Source organism: Xenopus laevis, chromosome 6L (assembly GCF_017654675.1).
Source record: "Xenopus laevis strain J_2021 chromosome 6L, Xenopus_laevis_v10.1, whole genome shotgun sequence".
NCBI lineage: Eukaryota > Metazoa > Chordata > Amphibia > Anura > Pipidae > Xenopus > Xenopus laevis.
This window is the reverse complement of record NC_054381.1, coordinates 116,343,345-116,367,824: the sequence shown is the minus strand read 5'-3', so window position 1 is coordinate 116,367,824 and position 24,480 is coordinate 116,343,345. Positions and strand designations below refer to the sequence as shown.

Here is a 24,480-nt window from a genome sequence, read left to right as displayed (position 1 = left end):
GATAAGCTCTGTATAATATAATGGTGTTTTCTAATATTTATCCTGTGCCATACAGCCTTTTTTCAATTTCCGCCATTGCTACACAGCAGCTTGTTTATATGAACTATAGTAGTGTTTCTGAAGCAAAAAGTTTTACCAGTGCAGGGCATGATATTTTTTATTACTTTAAAACACTTTCATTTTTTTGGGGTTACTGTTCCTTTAACTGCACAGTCCTTTTTTGTTCCTTGTGACACACTCTTGGTCCAGTCCTGCTCATTATCATGTGTCTAATTGTGTAACTGGATCTACTGCAGCTTCTTTGGATTATCTTTCATTGCAGCATAGCAAGCAGCTGTATATTGTTACCGTAGAATCAGTATGGCTTGTTGTTGTTCCATAAACAGTAGCCATTAAAAGGGTTATTCTGCTATGGTCTTAATGATAAGAACGCAGCAGTAGCTGTTGTCTAAAAAGCAATAGGTTAGCTGTTTTGGCAGCGATCATAGATTGCATGCCATAAGCCCATAGATAATATAACAATTTCCAAAAGGATTGGTAATTTAGGTTTTAGAAATGACTGTTTTCCTGTGTCATTTCGCAATCGAAACAATGCAAAAAATTTTTTTTTACTTATTTGGTCTCATAAAATATGTAACTATATGCGCTGGTTTCCTGATTTCTACCCAATTATGGAAACTATGGAGTCCAACAGCTTTAACCTGTCAAAACACTACCGAACAAGGGTGAGGTAGTCAATAAAGTGTTCATAAATGAGACAAAATTTGAACTGCTAGAAAAATGCCTGCAAATCCTTTGAAATCCCCAGTTCAAACTTTGATAAATGCTGCCTTCGGTCTTGAAAGATATTCTTCATAGCTGATATTCTTCATAGCATAGGTGCTCTTTTTTTACACTGAACCTAAAACTTGGGTCCATTCTCATATTGAGGTCTAACAAGAGATTTATAAAGAGGCAGAATGGTAGTCACATATCTTACCTTTTATACAGGTATGGGATCCATTATCATAAAGCTCTGAATTACAGAAAAGCCATCTCTGAACATTATATTTCCTTTTTCTCTGTAATAATAAAAGTATCTTGTACTTGATCCAAACTAAGATATTAATCCTTATTTGAAGCAAAATCAGCCTATTGGGTTTATTAGTTTTTATATAGCTTGAATTTCATGTGCCATTTATCAGTCTTTTCTTCAAATCCCTATAGGAAATCAAACTGGAGATCATCATCAAGAATAGTGTCCGATGCTTCTTATGTCAAATGCTATTCCTATCCATGAAATATAATGTTCTTGACATTCCCTGTGTTTTATTAAGCTATACGCTAATATTTCTGTTTTGAGGATGACTCCTTCAAAGAGCTGCTTTACTGTGATACTGAAATTAATAAATTTCCAGCCAATACCTTTGCTGCACATATGTCACTTCTGCTTTATGCCAGTCACTTGATACTGAACTTTAGAATATTCCTTGAAGTATTAAAAAAAAAGTCTAACTAAAACTGAACTTAAAGGAAAAGTTTTTATTTTTCTTATTGCCCTATAGGTAAGGAATTTGAAACTAGAACACGAGCAAGAGAAAAATAAGATCTTATCCGGGGCATTGCAAACACTGGCTACAGAGCACCACGAGTTGGAAAAGTCATTTGTTAAAGGAACACCCCCATTTCACACAATTCTCAGTGAGGATGAGTTCTATGATGCTGTTTCAGGTAAGGGATATGGAACTACCATAAAAACAATGGACTTTTTTTACATTAGGCTAAACACATTTCTGCCATTGTCCTTGACAGCCAATTAGATAATTGATTTGGGCTCACAAAAAGACAAGAGCGTCGTTTACATAACTTACATAAGGCAACATATAAGTTTGAATAAATTGCTCTGCCCTCAAACTAAGGGCATTATGTTATTATAATAACCTTGATTACTAATGTATTATGGGTCGCTAATGGAAAAATTGTTCACAGTGCTCTCTGCTTCTGTGGGCGACTAATCTCCTGTAAAAGCTTTCCCATAGGCAATAATTCGCTGTTAGTAAAACACGTGTTGCTTGAAGTTTCCTCTTGAGGCAACTGATTTTGGGAGACCGAAGCAACACGTGGGTTGACTAGTTGCCCATAGAAGCAGAGATTTATCGCTGGCAATCTCCTGGCATGCCATAGCTCTAAGGGTTTAAATGATGGTGAATTTCCTACCACTCGGTTAAACTGAAGAAGCAGCTCTGAAGAATGGTAAAATGTTTCGACTGCTTTCTACTACATACTGTACCGGTGTCTGTTTTTTTTTTAATTCTTTTTTTAATCAATTCAATCAGCTGCTTTTTGTACATCGATTGTAAGATAGTGTATTTTGGATTGCACCTTAACAGACAAATTCTGCTTTGGACACTGCTACTGAAATGTAAAGTAAAATGGAAGTATTCATGAAACTTTGGTAAATACCCAAAACACAGGACAGATGTGCATAGTTTGCATCACTTGAAACTCACTTTACCTGCAAAGATAAAACAAAAAAAGTGCCTGATAGTAAATCCTCATACTTCATCTTTTAATAGTTTATGGGAACTCTTATGTATCCAAGTTGTAAGTTCCACTGTGCAGGGACTGATAACAACGATGTATAATGTATGGAAAATGTTTCAGATTATGTTGCTTCTCCATGAGTGAAGAATAACAATTAGCACAATGCTCAGTACACATGGTACGTTTATAATATGGTTGAAAGTAAACAAGATAGATTGGTTCTAATATTACCATGCAGTCCTTGCTTGTGTTATGTGCAGTTTTATACATCAGCTTGCATAAAAATTAGAAAGGAAAATTGTTCACGCTTATAAATGCGTTTGTGTAAGTAAATGTATAAGCCTTTGGGTATGTCAAAACATACTAATATACTACTTTTCATATGTTTTAGGGTTGTTTTTATATTTATCACCACAGTAGAAACTCTGAAAACCTACTGTTGTGAATATAATTAGAGTTACAGAGTGAGCAAACGATATTTTGAATGTTGTGAACTTCCTTGAGACATTGTGGATCTCTATAGTAAGGGCATCAAGCCAAACTGGCGCTGCTGTAGCGGTTTTATTGTTCTTTGTACTGGGCAAAAATAACCCCAAGCTAAATTGCTGATATTCATTAAACATAATTAACTACCTCCAGTGAGCTACCTTGGGTGTCATCATTGCAGGGAATGTGTACAGTGATAAGAAAAAGTTTGGGAACCCCTTTTAATTCTTTGGAGTTTTGTTCATCATTGGCTGTGCTGTCAAAGTAGCAACTTCCTTTTAATATATAACATGCCTTATAGAAACAGTAGTATTTCAGCAGTGACATAATAACAAATTTAGGTGCATACGTTTGGGCACCCCAACAGAGATATTACATCAATACTTAGTTGAGCATCCTTTTGCAAATGTAACAGCCTCTAGATGACTCCTATAGCCTTTGATGAGTGTCTGGATTCTGGATGGTGGTATTTTTGACCATTTGTCCATACAAAATCTCTCCAGTTCAGTTAAATTTGATGGCTGCCGAGCATGGACAGCCTGCTTCAAATCATACCATAGATTTTCGATGATATTTAAGTCGGGGGATTGTGACGGCCATTCCAGAATATTGTACTTCTTCCTCTGCATAAATGCCTGTGTAGATTTCGATGTGTGTTTAGGGTCATTGTTTTGTTGGAATATCCAACCCCTGCGTAACATCAACTTTGTGACTGATGCTTGAACATTATCCTGAAGAATTTGTTCATACTGGGTAGAATTCATCCGACCCTCAACTTTAGCAAGGGCCCCAGTCCCTAAACTATCCACACAGCCCCACAGCATGATGGAACCTCCACCAAATTTGACAGTAGGTAGCAGGTGTTTTTCTTGGAATGCAGTGTTCTTCTTCCACCATGCAAAGCGCTTTTTGTTATGACCAAATAACTCAATATTTGTCTCATCAGTCCAAAGCACTTTGTTCCAAAATGACTGTGGCTTGTCTAAATGAGCTTTTGTATACAACAAACAACACAAATGTTTGTGGCGTGAGCTTCTTTCTCATCACCCTGCCATACAGATGTTCTTTGTGCAAATTGCGCTTAATTGTAGAACAATGTACAGATACACCATCTGCAGCAAGATGTTCTTGCAGGTCTTTAGGAGGTGATCGTTGGGTTGTCTGTAACCATTCTCACAATCCTCTGCATATGCTGCGCCTGTATTTTTCTTGGCCTGCCAGACCTGGGTTTTACAGCAACTGTGCCTGGGGCCTTCCATTTCCTGATTACATTCCTTACAGTTGAAACTGACAGTTTAAACCTCTGAGATAGATTTTTGTAGCCTTCCCATAAACCATGATACTGAACAATCTTTGTTTTCAGATCTTTAGAGAGTTGTTTTGAGGATCCCATTCTATCACTCTTCGGAGGAGAGACTTAAACTGAAGCACAACAATTGGCCACCTTAAATAGCTTTTCTCATGATTGGACACACCTGCCTATAAAGTTCAAGGCTTAACGAGCTAATCCAACCAATTTGGTGTTGCTAGTAATCAGTATTGAGCAGTTACATGCATTCAAATTAGCAAAATTACAAAGGTACCCAAATTTTTGCACAGCCAGTTTTTCACATTTTATTCTGCTTCACTAAAAATCTTTGTTCAGAAAACACCCCAGTACTCAGATGTTCATGGGAAATGGAAGACATACCACTGTTATCTTTTTTATGCAGGCTGAGAGGGGTTCCCAAACTTTTTCATATGACTGTATGTTTGATATACAAATGCACTTCGCTGTTTGCAAAATAAACATGGATTATTAAATGGGCAACTGTTGCTATTATTAAAATAAATACACAAACTGCCACTAATAAATCTGTTTAATAGTTTTTATTATATATTTTTTCATATAGCTGCTAATATATTTCTGAATTTCCTTCTGACCTAAAGGGAGTCAGAGCAGAAGTATTCTTATGTCATACTCTAAGCAAAACTACTGATCATTGATCTTCAGTCTTTTATCCCCGTAATGGCTTCTTTTTCTCAACCTACTATTGTTTCTGCTCTTGGACTCATATTCTAAATACCAGCAATGGAATGCATGCTTTAGGCCAAAACACCCGTACTTAGGAGAAAGCAAGGCTGTGTTCTGACAAACTTTTGGTACTAAAGTCTTTGGACTACTAGAAAACACAGGGCAAAATAACCCAATATAATAACCCAAATAATCAAATTGATACTTGTTATACAATATAATGTGTCATTTATTATCACCCCAAATGCAAGAGCACTAAAGGGCACTGTTGATTTGAATTTCTTTCTCTTGTTTGATTAATTTTCATTTTTAGGTTTAAATCATGTCTAACAAATCTGAAACCTAATCTTTCTGAAATTATTAGGATATATGTTCTGCAATATTCCTGTCGTGGGTAATTTCAAGGGCAATTCCATCACTCACATCTTTTTAACTGAGCAGCAGACATAATTGTTTTCCTGCAAGGCATGAAGAAAAGCCAAATCTGCCAGAGGGGAAAGCTAAGATTGAATTTTGTGCTGAAAGCAATCCATCTATACAACCTTATAACTCAAATGAAATGTCTTTTTTTTTTATTTTATTTTTTTTATTAAAAATACATTTTAAAAAATTGAACTGCTTTTGCATTTACATGTACATAGCTGAAAGACGCTCATCTGTTACCGGATAGAGCCTGGCAGCGGAACAAAATAACCAGCTCAGGTTTCAGAGTCGAGTAAATGTGAGAAGATTGTCGTTGTTACAGTGAAGGTTAGAATTTGCCGTCCGTCTCATTAACACTTTTGTGCTTTTTGTAGATTCCGACTCCGATCATTCCTTAAGCGGATTTGAAACTGTTACAAGTTCATCTCCAGACGGCAGTTTAAATTTGAGCTACAATCAGCAAGTCAGCATGTCTGAAGAAAAGAAACCCGGGGGAGGAGGAGGCGGCTCCACATCTAATGGCATTAAAAAGCACAGGTGAGCCATGGTTCTAGTACAGTTCTGAAGGGCTTATATATAATCAAAGCTCATTTCCTTTATTATTTTTATTAACCTTGCAATTTATGGAACAGGGACTGATTGCTGTGTATATTTACATGCATAATGGGGAGTTTTCCCCAGGCATTATTTAATGTCCAGTCTCTATTTCTCCCATTCATGCAGCAGTTAAGATCTTTTAAAAAGAAATCAGAGGGAAACCGTCCTGTCAGGGAAACTGGAATTGCTGCCAGTGGAATTCCTTTTCCCCAGTACTTCTTCCTCCAAGCTTTACTAGCACTTTGTGCCTGGGGAGCTTCACTTATTACAAACGACATAAACTGTCAGCTTTGATTAGTAGTTAAGTGAGATGTGAAATAGGTGCCCTGAGCAGTGTGCCACTCTCCTGTGCTGAGCCTGGAACTCGCTGACTGAACGAATTCTTCTTCCCTTAAATAGCACACAGCATCTTGGATGTATATGTAATAACCAAAATGTATGCATAGAAGTCTAGCGGAATTGTTGTTTTGTCAACTTGCTAAACCTCCAAAGAATTCTGCTCCCACTTAATGGCGTAAAATATGTTCAGTCTGTCATGCAAAGGCTCCAGTGTCTATTCCTAGGTTATTTATAATGTTGTTGGGATATCTATATCAGCACAGTTCTATAGAAAAATGTTGGGCATTCCAGGGATTTATATGTTTGCCTTAAATGGTTGCCTTGGACAGGATGGAATAGATAGTTTAATTTCCTTCTAAAGTATGTGTTGGGGCTTTTTTTCAGTTTTCTCGCTTATAGATTTTTATTTGATGGTATTGTCATGTTGCATTCTGTCTGAATTGCAGATTTGTGTGAATTTAATCGTTACTGCCAGCTCATTCTGAATTTAATCCCTTTAATAGGATTTCTTTTCTGTAGTAAATCCCATTGTACATACACGGAAATAATAACAGTTCATTAAAGAACAAAATGTATCTCTATATATATTTATATTTTATAATATACAGGCATGCAATCCCTTTTCAGGAAACCAGTCATCCAGAAAGCTCTCAATTAGGGCAGGACTCGATGATGCGTTTTGACCCGACACATCGCAATGCGACTAAACGCAGCTGCAATTTCATCTGACAGTCGGATCAATGTAGTTGTAACATGCAATTTCTCCTTCACTTCCATTTTCAGTAAAGCATCCGACGCGTCGCATGCGTTTAGTTGCATTGCGACGTGTCGGTCAAAACGCATCATCGAGTCCTGCCCTTAGGGATCTTTTCCCATAGAGTTTATTGTAAACAAATAACATAACAATTTTTAAAATTATTGCGCTCTTTATAATAAAACAGTACCTGGTACGTTATGATAATCCATATTGGTGGTTAACAATCCTATTGGGTTTACTTAATGTTTAAATGCCTCATTATCCAAAAAAACAGAGGTCCCAAACATTTTGGATAATAGATCCTATACCTGTGTTTCATGAAAACTCATGGACTAGCATGAAAGCTCATATAGTCATTCTCTGTGAAATGTGCCCATAAAGTAGCTAATTTCAATAAATTAAACTCTCAACAAAATGTACTGCTGGATTTGCTTGTTCACAATTTTTTGTCCAAGGCTTTAATTGAACCTTCCTTCCTTTTAATTAAACATTATTTATTTATGTAGCTCCTATTGCTTTTTAGTTTCCAGTCACTTGATCCCTCCGTTGGTTCTGTAGATGGAATAACAATTCTACAGCCAGTTCAGAGAATACCTTTCACATTTGTTTTAAGAGTCAGTCTTTAACATAGTCATCTTGTATTAATTCAAATATTTAGAAGTCTCATTCCCAGCTGGCATATTTTCTTAGCTTGATTAACTCCTAAATAAGACCCTGAGAGCAACTAGAGAAACATGTGACATTTACTCTGATCTACTGACGTAAAATGTACTCCACCATTCTCCAGTTTTTAAGAACTGCTAGGCCTACAAAAATAGCCACATTTGGGATCTATAATATTGAAGAAGCTAAAGAGAATTTGTATAGTTCTGCTGGCAAAACATTGAAACCTGTGCAACATACATTAAAAATACAACTGTGAATAATTCTCACCCAAAAAATAAAAAATATAAGATTTATATAGAATCGGGTTCCAGTTGCTCATTTTATTAGCCTTTATAATCAACAGTCCTGTAATATGAATTTGTTGTTCAGCTGCAATTATACTGGAATTATGAGAAAAACTGCTTCATTCTGGATAAAAACCAAAAAGTTTGGCAAATTGCAGATTACACACTACAAAATTGCACAGTTTGCATTCCTGTATGATTTTAAGGGTTTTATAATTAGTGCAAATTGATTGTAATGGAGTCTATGGCAGATAGCCTTCCCGTAATTTGGAGCTTTCTGGTTAATGGGTTTTCGGATAACGGATCCCATACCTGTTGAGGTATGTCTATTATCCATAATACTTGGAACCTGGAGTTTTCTGCATAAGGGATCTTGCCATTATTTGGAGCACTACAACATAAAGGGATTCTGTCATTCTGTCTGTGATTTTTATGGTAGTCTTTTTATTTCCAAATTACTTTGTTTACACTGCAGACAATTCACTCTACCATATAACATTTTATTCCTACAAGTGTATTTTTTTTTTTTTTGTAATATACTGTAAGCGTATAGGCAACCATCTCAAGTCGTTTTGCCTGGTCATGTGCTTTCAGAAAGAGCCAGCACTTCACAACTACTTTCAGGCTGTTGTTTCTCCAACTCAATGTAATGGAAGGAGTCACAGTGGGACTTGGATATTTACTACTGAGTGCTGTTCTCATATCTACCAGAGAGCTGTTATCCTGTTACCTTCAATTGTTCTGTTGATAGGCTGCTGGGGTAGGGGGGGGAAGGAGGTGGGTGACATCACTCAACACACTGGCAGCAGTAAGGAGTGACTGAAGTTTACCAAAGTACAAGCCACATGATTGAGGGCACCTGGGAAACTAACAACATATGTAGCCCCAAAAGTAAACATAAAAAAAACCTGTTTGCACTGAAATACAGTTTTCATAAAAGCAGAGTTTTGCTGGAGCAGCACTATTAACTGATGCATTTTTTAAAAAACATATTTCCCATGACAATTTAAATATTACATAAACTTAATAGAATTTTTTCCACCAATATGGATTCATGCAGCTTAGTTCCCATCAAATACAAGGTACTGATTTATTATTACAGAGAAATTATCTGAGAAGAGGGTAATTGTTCCATTTACAGAGCGCTGCTAAGGCCCCACCTAAAATATGCCGTGCAGTTTTGGTCTTCAGTGCTCAAATATGATCTTATTGAATTGAAGAGGGTCCAGAGAAGGACAACTAAGCTGGTTAAGCGGAAAGTCTACATTATGAAGAAAGCCTGGTTATCTTGGGGTTGTTCACGCTGGAGAAGAGGCGATTAAGGGGTAATATGATATAAGGGGATCATACGAAAATCTCTCTGCTTTATTTAGGTTCCATAAGATTCTTTAATATTAGAAAAGAGTTTGTTACAGTGAGAGCTGTAAAGTTGTGGGATTCTTTCCCCTGGCAGATACATTAGATAGCTTCAAGAAGGGGGTTGGATGGATTTTTAGTAACTTAAGTATCATGTACTTATTACAGGTTGATCCAGGGAGTGGTCTAATTGTCATCTTTGAGTCAGGATTTTTTTCCCCTTCTGAGCCAAATTAGAGAGACTAAAGATTTATTTTTCCCCTTTTCTGCATCCACAACAGTTAGGCAGGTTTTATATAGATATTAAAGGTTAAACTCAATAGATGTTTTTATTCAATCTAAGTTACTAGTTTTAAAAATTTGAATTATTTGCTTGAAATGAAGGCCTCCAGGATAACGTTTTTCTGGATAAAGGATCCCATACCTGTATTGTACTAATGCATTTTTCAAATTGAATTACCTGGGTGCTGTTGCTATTGCATATCATAACACTGCAGCAAACTTGAATAGTACCACATTTCATGTTTAAATTCTAATGCCAGTATTGTGTTTTGTAGGGCATCACAGCAACGTTTCAGGCCTTACGTGACCTTTAATCCAGCTGTATCATACACAAATGCGCATTTATAGGGTTGTCACTTGTCCGGTTTTCACCCGGAGAGCCCAGTTTTTGGAAGGGTTGTCCGGGTTCCAAATTAAGAAATCTGGACAGGACATTGAAGTTAATGGCATAGGGAAAAGCTGATCGCAACGTCATCTACCCCTCCTCTGGTCTGCGCCTGCCATCACACCCCCCCGCCCCCTTGGAGTTGGGCAAAGCAAAAGGTGGTGCTTCATCTTCTGTAACGAGACTGACACTTTAACATGTACAGTATAGTGAATTTATTTTAGTATATGCAACCCAGATTTTACTGTTAATGTCAGAACTTTCAGTTGTGCATTTATCTTGCTGTTTGTGAACCTTTAATTCTCTCGGTTTTATCCAGGAATGTAAATGTTTTCTGAAGACTAGTTTGTACACCTAATTAAATTTTCTCTGTCTTTTCATTTAATATACTTCTTATTTTCCAATAAGATAGGACTTTACACAGAGTTGTAACTATTGTCCTTGTCTTGTAGTACTGTAATTTTCGCCAGGGTATCGTGTTCTTTGTGTTCCTTGCAACGGGATTGACTACATGAGCCTGCATTACTGATTCAAAGTGGAGTTGAAATGGCTTTACACATTAGACTGTAAGAGGCTTATATCAAGAAACAGTTAACTTGGCAATTAGAGTGGGATTATCTGTTGCCTGGCCCAAATGCAAACAACAAGAAAGCTTGCCATACAAGAAATTAACATTAAGGGACTAAAAATATTCGCTTGAGCGATTGATATCTGGCTGATTACCTGCCAAAAATCTATAGGGCAAGTTTAAAAAAAAAAAAGAAAGTTGGGTGAGTAGTACTGGATGTTGATTCTGTTCTCTCCTAATGGGTAAGCATAGGACGCAATTATAATCCCTATTATAGGCCAGACACCAAACAATCGAAACAGTCTGATTTGGGACACTATAAAACTGGGCAAAGGTCTGTTTATTTGGTGACCTTGCCAAAGAAACTGATCAGACACTTGAAAATGTGCTTAAGTATATTAATGGGGTTGTTCACCTTATTGGTAACTTTTAGTATGATTTAGAGAAACAATTTGCAGTTCTATTATTATTTATGGTTTTTGAGTTATTTAGCTTTTTAGTCAGCAGTTTTCCAGTTTGCAATGGCAATCTGTTTGCTAGGGTCTGAATTACCTTAGCAACCATGCAGTGATGTGAATAAGAGACTGGAATGTGAAAAGGAGAGGAGCTGAATAGAAAGAGGCGTAATAAAAGTAGCAATAACAATGTAGCCTTACATAGCCGCTGTTTTTAGATGGGATCAGTGACCCCCATGTAAAAGCTAGAAAGGATCAAAAGAAGGCAAATAATTAAAAAAAATATAAAAAAACATAATGAAGACCAATTGAGTAGTTGCTTGTATTACTGACACATTCTCACCTGCTAATGTATTCCTGTGGGTAGTGCGTAGCTTTTTGCACTTAATACTCATTCTAAGATATTACACCTATAAAGGCTGCTTTATTTGCATCTATAGTTATTACTATATGTATGGCTGAAATGTTGGTGTTGTTGCCACCCATGAATTTTCTAATGTCTTGCGATTGAACACCCATCTTGTTCTTTTCTGGCTCTTGGGCAGTTTGGGTCCAGACAAAGCAATATTGCCATCCATGGGTGTGACACAATCTACTACTGCAATTGTGGGCCCTAAAATATAGATTGAATGGATTATCTCTGAATCTTTTTTGAGCTAAAATCTGCAAAAATGTTGAAGAACTTCACAAGCAGTCTGGTTGCAGAACATGTACGATAATGCTGAAACATTGGTTTGTGTGCACCCGTCATTTCACCTTTCCTTCTGGCGAGAGATCTTTACCAAATGAGGCTGTCTAATTAAAGAGTGTTAACAAATTACTAATGAGGATAATAAGCCTGTGTTGTTAGTATCATAGAAGGAAAAATGAGCTCCCAAGAGCTGCACAGGACTATTGCTTAGCAACCTTCTGTACTGAAGAGAAAACACCATATCATGACGTTATGTTTAGCCATCTTCTGATCCTGTTAGGCTTCAATGGCTCCAAATATTCTCTGTGTTCTCTGGGCTGCTATTGAAATGATACGTTTATGGTGTCAAAAATGATGAAAACCATAGCAGATATTTGGTTAGGTTTGTCATAGTTATCAATCAATTTTTAAGCAAAATGCACTGGGTTCCAGATGCTACAGTATGTAATTTAAATTTGGATTAATTACTAATCAGCCATGTATAGTGAATTTTTATATTGTGAACTGGTTCCGAAACGTAGGCAACTGACAGCAGTCTAGAGCAGGAGTGCCCATACTTTACTAATGCGAGGTCCTCTTTTAGTGATGTTATCCCATTATGATCTACATCCATAAAAGCATTGTTAGCATTCCGTTCCATGGATAATAATACTTAAATCTTATATTGATTTATGAAAGAATTTTATATTGTTTTATTTAACAACTATTTCTTATGAAACCTTAGCATAAAAATATCTGAATGAAAAGAATAAAACAGAAGGGTAATTTAGTTAAGCTGTTTGTCTTGAGATCTACTGATCACCAACTAAAGCTCTACTGGTAGATCAGGATCTACCTTTTGGCCACCCCTGGCAGGGCAGGGCACCCCTGTTGTACACATTGTTGCCACCTTTTCGACCAGGCAAGGGACGGGGCCGTGACTGGGTGGGGCTATGACACGGTGATCGCCCATTGGCCTGTTGCCACGTCAATTATAGGAAATCCTGTCTGTTTTTCCTAATTTGGAAAACTGGGCAGGCAGTTTTGACTCGGGCAGCCCTTCAAAAAACCAGGCTATCAGGGTCAAAACCGGGCAGGTGGAACCCTAGCCCCCCCCCATCCTGTGCGACCATGACTGGGGCCGGTGCCAATGCTGTGGGGAGACGGATCCAGACTAGGGGTAGGTGGCAGAAGAGGTATGTGTCTCGCACCCCTTCACCATTGTGCCCTAGGCACATGCCCCTTATGCCTACCTCTGGATCTGGCCCTGCCTGTCAGGGAATATTCTAGCCTATGAGCCGCCCTGAAGCAACTCTTGCTGCAAATGCTGCAAGTCCCTCCCATTACACATAACTTTTCCTGTGCCGGAAGAGCCACATTTCTGGGTTTTATATAGTGAATAAAGTACCCCCTCTTGTAAAATATAATGATATTATAAGTTACCAAGGATCTTCATGACCATATAATAGCACAAGGCCGAGTGGTTTTTATACAGGTCATGGAACTCTGAGGTGACTTCTAATATCCTCATATTTTGCAGGGGATACTTTATGTTTTAGTGAGTCATGTGACAGAAATGACTAACTCACTAAGCTCCGATTATAACCTTATAAACGGTGCTTAGTGTTGTTATTGTTTATAATTTACAGGCTATTCATGGCTCTTGTGTATTATAACTGCATATTTGTCTCTGAGCAGTTTGTCACCTCCAGTAACTAGTGGGACGCTGAGGCAAGGTTCTCAGGCAAGAACACTCTTGTGTGCTAAATAAACAGGAAAGAACATGGGGCACAGATTTTCACTGCTAAAGGACCATGGACAAGACCAGAAGAACCTCTTTACATATACATCTTTTAAATGAATTGTTCAGTGTTAAAATAAAAACTGGGTAAATAGATAGGCTGTGCAAAATAAAAAAAAATTTCAATATAGTTAGCCAAAAATGTGATGTATAAAGACTGGAGTGGCTGGATGTCTAACATAATAGCCAGAACACTACTTCCTGCTTTTCAGCTCTCTTGGTTTCCACTGATTGGTTACCAGGCCCACTGATTGGTTACCAGGCAGTAACCAATCAGTGACTTGAGGGGAGGCCATATGGGTCATATTGTTGCTTTTGAATCTTAGCTGAATGCTGAGGATCAATTGCAAACTCACTGAACAGTTGTGTCCCATGTGGCCCTTCTTCAAGTTGCTGACTAACTCAGAGTTAGAGCTGAAAAGCAGGAAGTTCTGTTATGTTAGTCATCCTCTCACTCACACTTTATAGATGACATTTTTTGCTAACTAACTATATTAGAAACATTTTTATTTAGCCTATTCTATTTACCCAGTTTTTATTTTTACACTGAACTGTTTCTTTAATATCAGGGAAGGTAGAAGCATCTTCTGTAACTAATTTACCACATCATTCCTAGACTTGGTCTAGTTCCAGAATGTCTTTTATGGCAGTTGGGGACCAAAACTGAATGTTCTAAACCTTTGCCTTATCAGCACTTGATAAAGTGGCGGGATAATAATCTGCGTATATGATACTGTCCATGTTTAAATATAGTACAGTACTTTGCTGGCTCTAGCAGTTTGCAGCTGGAATATCTTATCTGAAACATCTACTACATTCTAAGAACCGTATTCACGTGGAACAGTCCTCAATGCTTTCACTTCTGGCACAGCTTACTGCTCCAAATAAACACAAAATTCCAATAAAATAATATGTAACCTGGAAGCATTGAATTTACATGGAAACACAGAATGGCATGTACTGTATATCATTATTTATATAGCACTACTTGTAAATGCAGTGTTGTACATTTCTATGCACAGTAAGGCTGCGACAAGGGAGGTACAGGAGGGAGTCCAGACTGGAAGCCCCAAGAGTCCTGAAGGTCCCATTTGTGGGTTGTGAGGGGGGAGCATGGTTTTAGCACGTTGTGCATATGGGAGAAGTCAAAACAATTATTTATAGATTTTTTTTTTTCCTTTGGGGGCCCTATTCTGCTAAATTGACCATAACAATACCTTTGGCATGCTAGCGACTGATATGCTAATAACAAGAGGAGGACCCTGCTAAATAGGCATCATGGGGCCACCTTGCTTCTGGTGGCAGTTCTACATTACTGTAGTAGTTCCAACAGAAAGGACAAGCACTGAAGTATATAAACCTACACAGTTCTAAAGATTCAAATACATGTGTGAAGGGACAGGATGCTGGAGATCCCTGCCGTTTACAGTCTATGGGGCAAATTCCCGAATGGGCGAATTTTCCTCAGCGACTACTTCACCACACTCCATGCCACTTCGTCAGTTGCCAATTCGTTACCACTACCCTAATTCACTAAAATGTGAAGTTGCCTCTCAGCAGCCGAACGATGGCGAATTTTTGCTAGCGTTACTTCGGCAGTGCGAGAATTTCATAGCAAATTTCTCGCTATCGTTCATCTCTGCCTAGTAACACTTCACTGGCACTCTTGCACTTAATTTGCATAGGGCGGATACCTAAAAGTCATATGGACGTCTTTATTAGTAATGTTGGTGCAAATGCTTGAGCCATAATAAAGACACAAGAGATCCTCTAATGCTGTAGATATGAGCCCACCCATAAACAAATGTGGTATGCCCCTCAAATTAGTAAAAAAAACTATTTTCACATATAAGTCTTTAATAATTTGGACTTTTGAAGGCAATCCCACTTTAAAAAAAAAGTCGCCAGTGTTTTTTTTATAACTTTAATGCATTTCCGACATACAGGATATGATTTCACTGACAAAAGATTGAGGAAGATGTAGCTTTGTCTTATCAGTTTGCCTGATAAGGTGGCGAAGTAAACTCTGGCGAAAGAGTTTGCGGATCCAGAGCGAAAAGTTGCCTGGTGAAAGGGTTTGAACGAACACTAGCGATGGTCTCATTCGCTAGCGAATTGTCCTACTCCTGTTAGTGAATTGGCGATGTTCCTGCGGATGGGATATCTGGTGAACTGACACTAGCGAAGGCCTTTTCGCCCTTTAGTGAATCTGCCCCAATGAGTCAGTAACTGACAGGCAGAAATAGAGTGTAACTCTGCAACATCAATGTTAGAGATGCAGGTTCTCATTGTTGACAGATAAATGGTTGAAAGATCGAGCTGTAGCAACATGTTTGTAAGCAGGGTCAGACTGGGTCGACGGTACCCCGGGAAAAAACCTGGTGGTCCCAACTATTAATGATTCTCCCTGAACTCCCTTCCAGCGCATGGTTGCCGCCACAAGCAGGAAAAGAAGGTAGGATCTGGGTTGCAGCACGGGGGGCTGAGGTGTCTTCACAGCAGCCGCCGTGGGCCCTGGGCCCCCAGTTCGACTCTGCTTATTAGTCATTGATTTACAAATCAATGGAAAAGAAATAGTTTTCCATACCTTGTTCAATAGCTGATAAAATTGTTGGCAATAAATAATCCAGCGTTGCATGGAATTTTTTTTTAAGCCAGTCAGATGCTAACGATGTACTGTTTGGCAATGGCAAAGTGAGCATTTCTGACTAATCCCTGCCTGATACTGCCATTTTCTGCCTAAGACTATCCATTTCTCATTCATTTTAAGGGAAAGCAGTTTCACAAGGGCAGTCCCGACAGCTGCTGCTCTCTCCCAAGAGCACTGTGACTGGAGTGCCATATATATATATATCTGTATATATGAGAGGCTCAGGGATGGGAGTTGTTAAATAGGGAATCCATTCTCTGTTTAAAGAAAATAGCAGCCAGACACCCCATTCCCCAGATTCAGGCTGGACATTTAGAGTTTCACTTCCACAGGAAAGCTGTCCTGTGGAAAGGCTATTTATAGTTAATTAGAACATTGGAATGGGTCTCTCAGCAGGGCACAGCAGGTAGGGCACCTGGCTGTGTAAAGAACTACCAGAGTAGCTGGAAGTGCTGTCTGTGTCTGCCTGAAGCAGAAAGTGACCGGGACCTTGAGTTGGTCAAGCTTCTGAGTCTGGCAACATGAGTGAAGGAAGCCAGAAAGCTGAAATCTTACAAGAAAGAGCCCTGTAAGTACAGGGGTGAGCCGAACTAGGTTGTTTGTTGTGCTGGTCGTCCACAAGGTGCCAGTCTAGTCAGGGACTGCTTCAAAGTGTGAAGGTAGTGCCCAGTGGGCAAGGTTTTTATTTTATGATTTCCAAGTGTGTTTACGGTCATTGTCTTGTTGGAATATCCATCCCCTGTGTAACTTCAACTTTGTGACTGAACATTATCCTGAAGAATTTGTTGATATTGGGTTAAATTCATCCGACCCTTGATTTTAAACAAGGGCCCCACAGCATGATGGAACCTCTACCAAATTTGACAGTAGGTAGCAGTTGTTTTTCTTGGAATGCAGTGTTCTTCTTCCGCCATACAAAGTGCTTTTTGTTATGACCAAATAACTACATTTTTGTCTTAACAGTCCAAAGCACTTTGTTCCAAAATGACTGTGGCTTGTCTAAATGAGCTTTTGCATACACCATTCTGTTTGTGGCGTGAGTGCAGAAGGGGCTTCTTTCTCATCACCCTGTCATACAGATGTTCTTTGTGCAAATTGCGCTGAATTGTAGAACAATTTACAGATACACCATCTGCAGCAAGATGTTCTTGCAGGTCTTTGGAGGTGATCTTTGGGTTGTCTGTAACCATTCTCACAATCCTTTACAGCAACTGTGCCTGTGGCCTTCCATTTCCTGATTACATTGCTTACAGTTGAAACTGACAGTTTAAACCTCTGAGATAGCTTTTTGTAGCCACAACTTGCAATTGACCACCTTAAATACCTTTTCTCGTGATTGGACACACCTGCCTATGAAGTTCAAGGCTTAACGAGCTAATCCAACCAATTTGGTGTTGTCAGTAATCAGTATTGAGCAGTTACATGCATTAAAATTTGCAAAATTACAAGGGAACCCAAATTTACATAGCCAGTTTTTAATTTTTATACAACTGAATACTGCTTCACTAAAAGTCTTTGTTCAGAAAACACCCCAGTACTCCGATGTTCCTGGGAAATGAAAGACAAATCACTATCTTTTTTGTTGAAAGTGGAGTAAATTATTATGCAGGCTGGATTTTCCCCTTTAAAATAAAAAATATATCTTCATATTATAACGATAAACATATCGTATGATTAGGATAAAGGTTTCACATATTCACCGTTTGTGCTTTCTATGTATTTTCACAAAACAAAAACAGAAAAAGTAAATGGTGAAGTGGGTGTAGGAGCAATCATGTTGTATTATGGAGTCTTATTAAGCTTGCGTTACTGTCAGACTGCTCATGTTGACTGGTACTAATTTCCATAGACACTGAAAATGATTCTGCTGTATCGTTCTCCTAATGTTTGCACAAATAGTTTGAGGTGGTTAATGGATGTCCTGCACGTGCAATTTGCACCCCAATGTGCAGAGAAATCTCCACTGCTGCAAAAGTAGCGTCATTTCCCACAGATCCACAGTAGCTGGTCATCTTTGATCAGTTTATTGGCTGCCCATTATCATACAAAAATGGCAAGTCAATGGGCTTTTTGTTAATACATAGCGCACATGGAGAGTCAAGTGAAGTGTAAATCATAACAATAATCCATATTCTTAATTTAATACCTCAAGCTTTCCTTACTTCATTTCATATTGTCTAGGCCTCTCCATATCTAATTTGCTTGTATTGATATCTCTTGTCTGAGGTTCATGCCTGACCATGTTTTTCTTTTCTCAGAACAAGCTTGCCCTCCCCAATGTTTTCCAGAAATGATTTCAGTATTTGGAGTATTTTGAGAAAATGCATTGGAATGGTAAGCACTAATCGTTTTATATATTCATTTTGTTTAAAATGACAGATCCTCTTTTTATTTTTAACTTTTTTTTTTTTTAATGCTTGTATCAGTTAGTTTACATTTAATCTAAATTGTTGGAAATCTGCTCCAAGACTGTTAGATCATTTTAATGTGTTTTATATGCGAGTAAAAAAAATTAATTTCTTTTCTCTTTGGTTTAATTGCTGTGACTGTTTCATGCATGTATTGCAGTTGTGAAAAAGCTGTGGACACACAATGGTAGGAGAAGTAATCAAATATTAGCCGCAGTAATTGCCTCTTTTTTAAAAATTTTTTATCAAAAATAGTCTTTTCTGTATATCCAAGCAGAGACCGTTTCTCCTAAAACCGTTAGATTACTAATCTGCTGCTCGGCCTTTGAATCGTCTCAGATACTAACACTTTAACTGGCAGCAACATAGAATCTACATGGCAAAAAAGTTCAAATGAAAGGGAAAAAATATAAAAAATGTTGCTGTGACAGCACGGTGCCCATTCGCCAGCAGTTAAAGGGTTATGGGCATGACGTTTAATACAGTATACTTATAAAAAAAGAATATGCTAAAGGACATAGTCTATATATTCTGTATAATATTTACTGTTTTTTAACAGGCTATTTTCTTAAGGGGAATGTTTTCAGCAAGTCCCTATTGCCAAAATAAGGGGAAAAAGGTGGGCATCTGCTTTAAGGATTATTTTATATATTTTGTGTTATATAGACACCAGTTTGAGCTTTATCCCTTTTTTTTATTCCTTTTTTGTTATTTCTTGAGCTAGGGCAAGCAGGGAAACTGAAGCTACTCCACAGTTGGTCCTTGTCAGGTTGATTACCAGTGTACAACCCTCTCTTTTCTCCCTTTGCTGCGGCTGGTTCAATAGCAGGAGTCCATTATGCAGGGGTTTTATTTGTGCACTAGGAATCTAATTCATTATCTGCCTCACCAGGACAAACATGGAGTAGCTTTAATTTCCCGGCTTAGCTCAAGAAATACCAAAAAAAAGTTTTTTCATAATCATTATATGTGGAGAACTAGAGGAAAACACCCAGTAAGTGATCCCTCTGAGCTGTGAGGCCAGTGCACACAACAAATTGGGGTGCGTACAAAGTGATTTGAGTGAAAACACATTTTGTATTTATTACAACCCACCACTCCTCTGCGCACACACAGCTTTTAACGTTATGGGTCATTTTTGTACAAATGGACAAAAGAAATGAGAAAAACGATTGCATTTTTTTTAAATGAAGAACACAATACCTTGCTACCTGTGGCTGTTTGAAGGAGGATAACTGAATTAATTATTAAATGAATACTTCCTATAATGGAATATTTCACATTATTTAAAAATCCTGTCATGTTTATTAGTTATAGTATCTAAAAACCTTCCTTTCATAATGTTAAACCTACCCGTGATGTTTCTCCCCCCCCCATCTTGCTAATTATTTCTTTTTTTATAACAGGAATTGTCCAAAATCACAATGCCTGTTATTTTTAACGAGCCACTAAGCTTTCTACAACGTCTCTCTGAATACATGGAGCATACGTACCTCATCCACAAGGCAAACCAGTGCTCTGATACAGTGGAGCGGATGCAGGTGATGTATACACGCAGCACACTATAACGTTAATGCTTTCTGTTCGTGTAGAGCAGTGATCCCCAACCAGTAACATGTTGCTCTCCACACTCTTGGATGTTGCTCCCAGTGGCCTCAAAGCAGGTGCTTATTTTTGAATTCCAGGCTTGGAGGAAAGTTTTATTGCATTAAAACCAGGTGTACTGCCAAACAGAGCCTCAATGTAGGTTAACAATCCACATAAGAGCTACTAACTGACCAATCACAGCTCTTATTTGGAACTCCAGGAACATTTTTCATGCTAGTGTTGCTCCCCAACTCCTTTTACTTATGAATGTTGCTCACGGGTTGTAAAGGTTGGGGATCCCTGGTGTAGAGGAAGAGATATTTTTACTGACAAGCTGTGCACTGTTATAGATGGCTAGCCCCTATACGTATACAAAGTAATAACGTTTTTTCAGTTTTCGGTTGTCATATTGGAGTGACAAAGAAGCTATTGCAATCTTCTGAGACACTTCCTTCATTAGTAGTGTATTACATAATATGTGCCAAAAGCTGTTCAAAATGAAATTACTTGTATTTGTAAGTGAAAATGCAAAACAATGCAGAATGTTTTTAAAAATGTGTTGGCATTTCTCGTCCTGTCTTTAATTGCCACACACGCCACATTTTGGGATATGTAAAAAATGGCCAGACCGGTTGATGACTAAATTACATAGACAATTAAGCTGATCTGTAGCCCTGGTGGCGATTCCTGGGATCGCCACCAGAAAATTGGTTTGCCAAAATGTGTGGATATGGATTCATGCTGCTTAACCATCATGGACAATTATTCATACCTGTATACAAATTAAGTTTAAAACATGTATCACACTTTGGGGCTCTAACACACAAGCTTTCACTTATGCCATCCTGCAGTGAACCATGTTAAAGATCCCCTTTTATACCTCATTTTTTTATGTCTTTTATTAATTATTCAAAACAAAATTAAAGAATGACAATATACCATAATGAATTCACATAAATTCAGTGACTTGCCAAAGAAAAGGAAAAAAGACATTGGGTGTTTAGTACACCAGACATCAGCATATTCATTTTGTTTAGTGTTGTGGGTTAAAGGATAAGTAAACCTTTAAAATAAGTGAATGTTAAATTGACGAGAGTGCTATTCTAAGCACTTCTGTAATTTATATTCATTATTTATTTTAATTCACACATATTAAAGGATACCTTGTTCAGTTATTTTGAATGAATTTTGCCATAACAGTGCCACCTGCTGGTTTCCATGAAGTAGTGAAGGAGAAAGAAAGAGGGCTGGTCTGTTGTTCTGGTATAACATAATGTATTAATACTAAAGGAAAACTAAACCCCCAGAATAAATGCTCAACCAACTGATGATATGATACAATGGAACAGTCTTAAGTGCTTGGTAATATTTTATTGAGGATTACCCAATGGCACATACTGTAAAAATTAAAATGGTTTATTTACATGCAGCAGGGTTTTACATTTGAACTGTTTTTATACAATATATTGTTTGGGGGTATAGTTTTCCTTTAACAGCACACATACAGTATGACTTGATATATTTGAATGAAGGTAAAAAATAGTCAATGTATATTGCAAAAGTGCTTAGAAAGGCAGTCTCATCAATTTTACATTCAGTTATAGTAAACGGAAGGGAGCAACTAAACACAAAATTTTAGACAAACTAGTGCAAACTTTGACAGTGTTATAGTATCGCTGCAACATATGAAGTGGGAAATGCTTTTCAAGGGTTAAACACAGAACAAAAATGGGAAGTCTTTAAAATGCTGCTTTATAAATATACATGTCAGTATATTTCCCTTGTAAGCAAGGAACGTCGTTGCAAATCAAAACCTTTTTGGTTCAATAGAAATGTTGGTGTTGAGATGGGTAAGAAAAGACGTGCTTTTAAGGCTTTCAAGTTAGCTGGGACAGCCGAATAGTTTATAAGGTACAAGGAGGCTAATAAATCATGCAAAGAAGCTATAAGGCAAGCTAAAATTGATAGATGGAATAGGATATTGCAGCAAGCAGTAAAAAGAATCAAAAATTATTTTTTAAATATGTTAATAGTCAAAAATTAAGCCGGAGCCGGTGGGAGCCTTAATTTCAGATGGGGGGTTAGCTGGTTGATAAGAACAGAAAAAAAAGCAGAGATTCTCAACTGTTATTTTTCGTCCGTCTACACAAATGAGGAACCAGTTAATGAAGATTTCCTTCTAAAAGTGATACTGACGCTAAAAAACTAAATTTTAAAATATTTATGTACATCAAAAGTTACCTATAGGTCATGTTGATCATTTCTTGCTGAGAGGTCTGTTTTTGTAAATAATTTTTAGTTGATGTTCCTAAACCTGACTCTTTTGCCAACCTGACTGTCCCATCTGTCAGTTAAAGGGGACCTGTCACCCTAAGAAATAATTTCAAATTCTTTTCTATCATGTTAGTTGAGCAAAATAAACTTTACTTACACTGTATTTATTATTTACATTTTGTTTCCTTCTGTCTTGGAATTATACAATCACAGCAAGCAGGCAGCTGCCATTTTGTGGACATGGTTATTAAGGGAAATTGTGTATCACCCCAAAATCTTGTGTATGCCCCAGAATGGGGGACCTAATGTCCATGTGCAGTGCCCTACACAATTATAGAGCCTGAGGAGGGAAGGGGGAATGTGTGGAAAGCAGTGACATGTAGGAAGTGCTGAATGGAAAGTGAAAGTAATTGACTGCCCCTCCTCTATGCCACGGGCATAGAGGCGGGGCAGGTAATATTTGATTGACAGTTTAGATATTTAAACACCTTTATAACAGGTATGGATGTTTTAATGAAAATAATTTTTGGGGTTTCATATTTAATTTGCAAAGGACTTTCATTATGCAGCTTTTTAATTGTAGGTGACAGGTCCACTTTAAAGTTTCTAATTGTAACAGACTTCTGCTGCACAAATATGGCAGCCCCCTCATAGACGAGCAAAAGGAGTCAGATGGGTAATGTAAAAACTTTGAGCAAATACTTTATGGCAAAATTATAAGTAGCAAACAAAGCCAATACTATGATAGATGTACAAATGGTTTAATTTCTGCTGTCAGTATATCTTTAATAGTCCCAATTCTAGTAATACAACTAATGATGCATGATTCACACATTCAAAATAGATAAGATAAACAAGGGGCTGGATGGTATTCATCCCAGGGTACTTAGCGAGCTTAACTCTGTGATTGCTAAACCTCTTTACTAAATTTTTCAGGATGCATTGAGGTCTGGCATGGTGTCGAGAGCCTGACAAATTGCTAATGTGGTGTCGCTGTTCCAAAAGGGATCACATTCTCAGCCTAAAAACTATAGGCCGGTTAGTCTGACAACAGTGGTATAAAAGCTTTTCAAAGGGTTATTAATGGATAAGATACTTCATAGCAAATCATAATACTATGATTCTGGAATAGCAGTGGATGATACTTAGACTTTGCTGAAGCATTTCATACAGTGCCACACAGAAGGTTACTGGTTAAATTATGGAATGTTTGCCTGGAACATAGTATTTGTACCTGGATAGAGAACTGGCTAAAAGATAGACTACAAAGAGTGGTGGTAAATGGAACATTTTCTAATTGGACCAGTATTGTTAGTGGAGTACCGCAGGGCTCTGTACTAGGTCCTTTGTTTTTCAACTTGTTTATTAATGACCTGGAGGTGGGCATTGAAAGTACTGTTTCTATTTTTGCTGATGATACAAAATTGTGCAGAATTATAAGTTCTCTGCAGGATGCTGCCACTTTGCAGAGTGATTTGACTAAAACTTTGAAAACTGGGCAGCAAACTGGAAAATGAGGTTCAATGTTGATAAATGCAAGGTTATTCACTTTGAAAAAAATAATATATAAGTTATACACTAAATGGCAGTGTGTCAGGAATTTCCTTAACTGAGAAGGATCTCGGGGCTTTTGTGGATATCAAAATTTCTGATTATTGTCCTGAATCCTATTATCCGTAAAACAGGAATTCCCTTTCCCCATAGTAATAATTAAACAATCAATTCTTATTTTTATCTCTATAATTATAAGACAGTACCTTGTACTTGATGATAGCTAAAATGCATAAATCCATTTGGGGTAAAACAACCTTTTTAGGTTTTAAGTCTTTTAAACTTGATATATGGTGATCCAAATTGCATAAAACCCTAAAATTTTCCATATTATCATCAACGTCCTGCACCTCAAGCCTCTCCATTTTACTGCCCCTTAAATACATCATTAATATGCAGGTGTC

At 37.6% G+C, this 24,480-nt stretch overlaps 1 protein-coding gene across 7 annotated transcripts in view; it reads left to right on the top strand.

The window, feature by feature from the left end:
- Window positions 1–24,480, top strand: part of osbpl1a.L (oxysterol binding protein like 1A L homeolog) — an 86,741-nt gene that overhangs the window by 43,971 nt on the left and 18,290 nt on the right. For 5 of the 7 annotated variants that reach the window (XM_018267950.2, XM_018267946.2, XM_018267947.2 and 2 more), the window contains 5 exons: window positions 1,545–1,710; window positions 5,821–5,983; window positions 18,515–18,590; window positions 19,224–19,283; window positions 20,071–20,205. In XM_018267950.2, coding sequence (XP_018123439.1) covers window positions 1,545–1,710; window positions 5,821–5,983; window positions 18,515–18,590; window positions 19,224–19,283; window positions 20,071–20,205 — 600 coding nt within the window. The remainder of the gene's footprint in view (window positions 1–1,544; window positions 1,711–5,820; window positions 5,984–18,514; window positions 18,591–19,223; window positions 19,284–20,070; window positions 20,206–24,480) is intronic. The other 2 variants (XM_018267949.2, XM_041566400.1) reach the window with 2 other exon arrangements.